This window comes from Somniosus microcephalus, unplaced genomic scaffold (assembly GCF_052327205.1).
Source record: "Somniosus microcephalus isolate GS21.2 unplaced genomic scaffold, FLI_Smic_1.0 unresolved_chr3, whole genome shotgun sequence".
NCBI lineage: Eukaryota > Metazoa > Chordata > Chondrichthyes > Squaliformes > Somniosidae > Somniosus > Somniosus microcephalus.
In genome coordinates, this window is record NW_028225181.1 from 73,055,047 (window position 1) to 73,059,853 (window position 4,807).

The window sequence follows — 4,807 nt, forward strand, 5'->3', positions numbered from 1 at the left end:
TTAATTTCACTGTAGCTCAGTGTGAGGTGGTGTGTTAATGAATTTCACTATAGATCAGTGTGAGGTGGTGTGTTAATGAATTTCACTGTAGATCAGTGTGAGGGGGTGTGTTTTGGTGGGAAGAATAAGGAGGCCACACACTACTTGGACAAGGGGGTGAAATTGGGTTGCTTTGAGCCTCCCGCGAAATTCAGCGGGAGGTTAGCGGCGGAGCTAGTCAGTAGCTCCCCATGGCACTGCACCACCGGCAATGACGTCATCGCCACGCGCAGCACCCCGGCTGCAAACTTGGGTTGCGACCCCTGACCTATCGCCGGACGATATGACTGACAGAGTCAGGGGTCGTTCCTGCAGCCGCGGCGACGCCACTTAAAGGGCAGGTGTCGGGCAGCAACTTTTTATTTTGGCCGACTGCCAGCACCTGCCCCCTTCCCCTTTCTTCTTCGGGGTGTCGGCCGTGATCGCACAGCCCGGCGCTCCTCTTGATCCGACACCCCACTCCCCGATGGTCCAGCAGGGCCCCGGTGTGCGCAGTGCTAGGCCCCTCCCCTTTAATCAGGGAGGGAGGTCTGCTATGACACGGTGCTTTGTGCCGATGGGCGTGGCACTTTTACACGAAGAGCCGTGAAATTCACTGGTAGCGCCTCAAGACAGAGGGGAGCGCTTCCAGTAGCACCCTGCCTCCTGCTTGGGGCGCTACCGCTGAATTTAATGCGCAGGGGCGCTAACTTTTTCAGGGTGCTAAAATTAGCCGTGGTGACGTTAGCGACCCAAAGGGGGCGCCACCGAATTTCCCCCTAAGAGTCTAAATGGGCTGGAGGAGCAGAGGGTTCCAGGGATACAGATACACAAATCACTAAAAGTAGCAACACAGGTTAATAAGGCCATTAAAAAAAAAGCACTGGGGTACATTCCTAAAGGAGCCTTCTGTTCCGTGCCTAGGAGCTCTGAACCATGGCAGAGAGCAGCTGGGACAAGTTTCTCACACGCCTCGAGATCAACCCGCACGGCAACTTTGCTGTCAGTGAAGAGAGACAAGAAAGACCAAAGTGCCGTTTGCCCCTCTCAGTGTGGCCTTGAAGGACTGTGTCCAGGCTGGAGTTCTGTTCCCACCATATGATCCTCCCCCAGATTGTCCTTTCTGAGCTCCAGCCAGGTGATGCTAAACACTCAGGTGGGAAAGACAAAACTCTACAACAATGTGTTTAAAACAAAGTTGATTTATTTGACATCTATCCAGAATATTAAACTCCAGCCCAGTTCCCGGAGTTAATAACATCAGCAGAAACAATCCCAAACTGTCAGAATTAACATGGTTCAGTCCTGGATGTGATTAACAGCAGCAACAACAGAATCCAACCCCTGCAGTCACTTGTGAACTTGCTGGTGTCTCAGCAGGTTGAATGAATTAGTGAATCCCTTCCCACACACGGAGCAGGTGAACGGCCTCTCCCCAGTGTGAACTCGCTGGTGTCTCAGCAGGTGGGATGACTGAGTGAATCCCTTCCCACACATGGAGCAGGTGAACGGCTTCTCCCCAGTGTGAGTGCGCTGGTGGACAGTCAGCGCAGATGACTGCCTGAACCCAGTCCCGCAGTGAGAGCACCTGAATGGCATCTCCCCAGTGTGAGTGCGCTGGTGTACAATGAGCTCAGATGATCGCCTGAACTCAGTCCCGCAGTGAGAGCAGGTGAATGGTCTCTCCCCAGTGTGAACACGTTGATGGCGTATCAGTTCCCCGGAACCTTTATAACACTTCCCACAGTCCGAACAGTTAAAAGGTCTCTCCTCAGTGTGAACTCGCTGGTGATTCAGCAGGGTGGCTGAATCAGTGAATCCCTTACCACACTCTGAGCAGGTGAACGGCCTCTCCCCGGTGTGAACACGCTGGTGTGTCAGCAGGTTGGATGAATTAGTGAATCCCTTCCCACACTCAGAGCAGGTGAACGGCCTCTCCCCGGTGTGAATGCGCTTGTGTCTCGATAGGCCAGAGGGTTGGCTGAAGCCTCGTCCACACACAGAACACGTGTACGGTTTCTCCCCGCTGTGAACGGTGCTCTTTGCTTCCATGTTCAGAGGCCGGTGATATTCAGATCCGATGAGTCAAGTGAATCTGTCAGATCTTGAAGTGAGGTTTGGTTTGAGCTTACCATCTGTAAATCCTCCCCGTCCAGTGTCCTGTAAAATTAATTTAAAACAGGGAGTGTGAGAGACAACCCACAAAGGTAGGTTGTGAAATTGAGCTCAGTGAATCTGGTCATTTGGTGGGCCGGCACTAGAAAAAAGTGACCATGAAAGCTGCCGGATTGTCATAAAAACCCAACTGGTTCACTAATGTCCTGCAGAGAAGGGAATCCACCACCTGGCCTGGGCCTACACAAGACTCTGGCCTCTATGGGAGGAGAGAGGTGGGAGGGGGAGGGGGCGAAGGAAAGGAACTTTATACATCTGCAACTCGACCAGAACTTTGATAGAACCTCCAAAACCCGCAACCTCCACCACCTAGAAGGACAAGGGCAGCTGTTGTATGGGAGCACCATCACATCCAAGTTCCCCTCCAAGTCACACATCATCCTGACTCAGATATATTCATCGTTACTGGGTTAAAATCCTGGAACTCCTTACCTAACAGCATTGTGGGAATACCTTCACCACACGGACTGCAGTAGTTCAAGAAGGCGACTCACCACCCCCTTCTCAACGGGAAACTGGGGATTGGCAATATTTGCTGCTTTTGCGAGCGACACCCACATCCCAAGAATGAATTAAAACAAATCTGCAGATGTAAACTGGATTAAAAGCCTGTACAGAAATACTTATTCCTAAAACAATACTCTTTTACATTGTACGGACAGTGTCTGTGTAACAACCTAATCTCCACTAGAATCCACCTCCCTTGACAGTCTCACATTGGAAATTGTTGGGTCCTCCTGGGCTCAGAAGTACTGGGGGTTAAACCCAACAGCTTCTCCTCCATCTCCACTCCAGTTCAAACTGAAGCATAGAAACATACAAACATAGAAACATAGAAGATAGGAGCAGGAGTAGGCCATTTGGCCCCTCTAGCCTGCTCCGCCATTCAATGCGATCATGGCTGATCATCAAAATTCAGTAACCGGTCCCTACTTTCTCCCCACACCCCTTGATCCCTTTAGCCTTAAGAAATATATCCAACTCCTTCTTGAATATATTTAATGTATTGGCCTCTGCTGCCTTCTGTGGGAGAGAATTCCACAGGTTCACCACTCTCTGGGTGAAGAAATTCCTCCTAATTTCTGTCCTAAATGGCTTACCCCGTATCCTTAGACTGTGACCACTGATTCTGGACTCCCCGACCATCGGGAACATCCTTCCTGCATCTAGTCTGTCCAGTCCTGTCAGAATTTTATAAGTTTCAATGAGACCCCCTCTCATTCTTCTAAACTCCAGTGAGTACAAGCCCAATCCTCCCAATCTCTCCTCATACGTCATTCCTGCCATCCCAGGTATCAGCCTGGTGACTCTTCGTTGAACTACTTCCCCGGCAAGAACATCCTTCCTCAAATAAGGCGACCAAAACTGCGCACAATACTCACGATGTGGTCTCACCAAGGCCCTGTACAACTGCAGCAAGACATCCTTGTTCCTGTGCTCAAACCCTCTCGCTACGAAGGCCAACATACCATTTGCCTTCTTAACCGCCTGCTGCACCTGCATGCTTACCTTCAGCGATTGGTGCACAAGGACACCCAGGTCTCGTTGCACTTCCCCTTCTCCCAATCTATTGCCATTCAGATAATAATCTGCCTTCCCGTTTTTGCCATCAAAGTGGATAACCTCGCATTTATCCACATTATACTGCATCTGCCATGTTTCTGCTCAATCACCCAACCTGTCCAAATCATACTGGAGTTTTTCGGCATCCTCCTCACACACGCCCACCCTGCTTTGTGTCGTCTGCAAACTTGGAGATGTTACATCTAGTTCCCTCGTCTAGATCATTTATATATATTGTGAATAGCTGGGGTCCTAGGACCGATCCCTGCGGTACCCCACTAGTCACTGCCTGCCACTCGGAAAAAGACCCGTTTATTCCAACTCTTTGTTTCCTGTCTGCCAACCAGTTCTCTATCCAAGTCAGTACCTTGCCCCCAATCCCATGTGCCTTAACTTTACACGCTAATCTCTTATACGGTACCTTATCGAAAGCCTTCTGAAAGTCCAAATACACCACATCCACTGGTTCTCCCTTATCTATTCTACCAGTTACATCCTCAAAAAATTCCAGTAGATTAGTCAAGCATGATTTACCTTTTGTAAATCCATGTTGACTTTGTCCGATCCTGTCACTGTTTTCCAAGTGCTCTGCTATTACATCTTTTATAATGGACTCTAGCATTTTCCCCACTACCGATATAATTCCCCGTTTTCTCTCTACCACCTTTTTTGAATAGTGGGGTAATATTAGCTACCCTCCAACCCATGGGAACTGTTCCAGAGTCTATTGAATTTTGGAAGATGACCAGCAATGCATCTACTATTTCTAGGGCCACTTCCTGAAGTACCCTAGGATGTCGATTATCAGGCCCTGGGGATTTATCGGCCTTCAATCCCATCAATTTCCCTAACACCATTTCCCTACAAATACTGATTTCTTTCAGTTCCTCCCTCTCATTAGACCCGATGTTCCCCGACATCTCTGGGAGGTTATTTGTGTCCTCCTTTGTGAAGACAGAACCAAAGAATGTATTTAATTGGCCTGCCATTTCTTTGTTCCCCATTCTAAATTCCCCTGATTCTGACTGCAAGGGACCTATGCTTGACTTCA

At 49.3% G+C, this 4,807-nt stretch overlaps 1 protein-coding gene across 1 annotated transcript; it reads right to left on the reverse strand.

Annotated features, from left to right (window-relative positions):
- Positions 1-1,255: 1,255 nt before the first annotated feature.
- Positions 1,256-2,199, reverse strand: LOC147092005 (uncharacterized). The gene has a single exon (XM_085976970.1). The coding sequence runs from the start codon at positions 2,068-2,070 to the stop codon at positions 1,369-1,371; it is 702 nt and encodes a 233-aa protein (XP_085833096.1). The 5' UTR covers positions 2,071-2,199; the 3' UTR covers positions 1,256-1,368.
- Between the last annotated feature and the right edge of the window lie 2,608 nt (positions 2,200-4,807).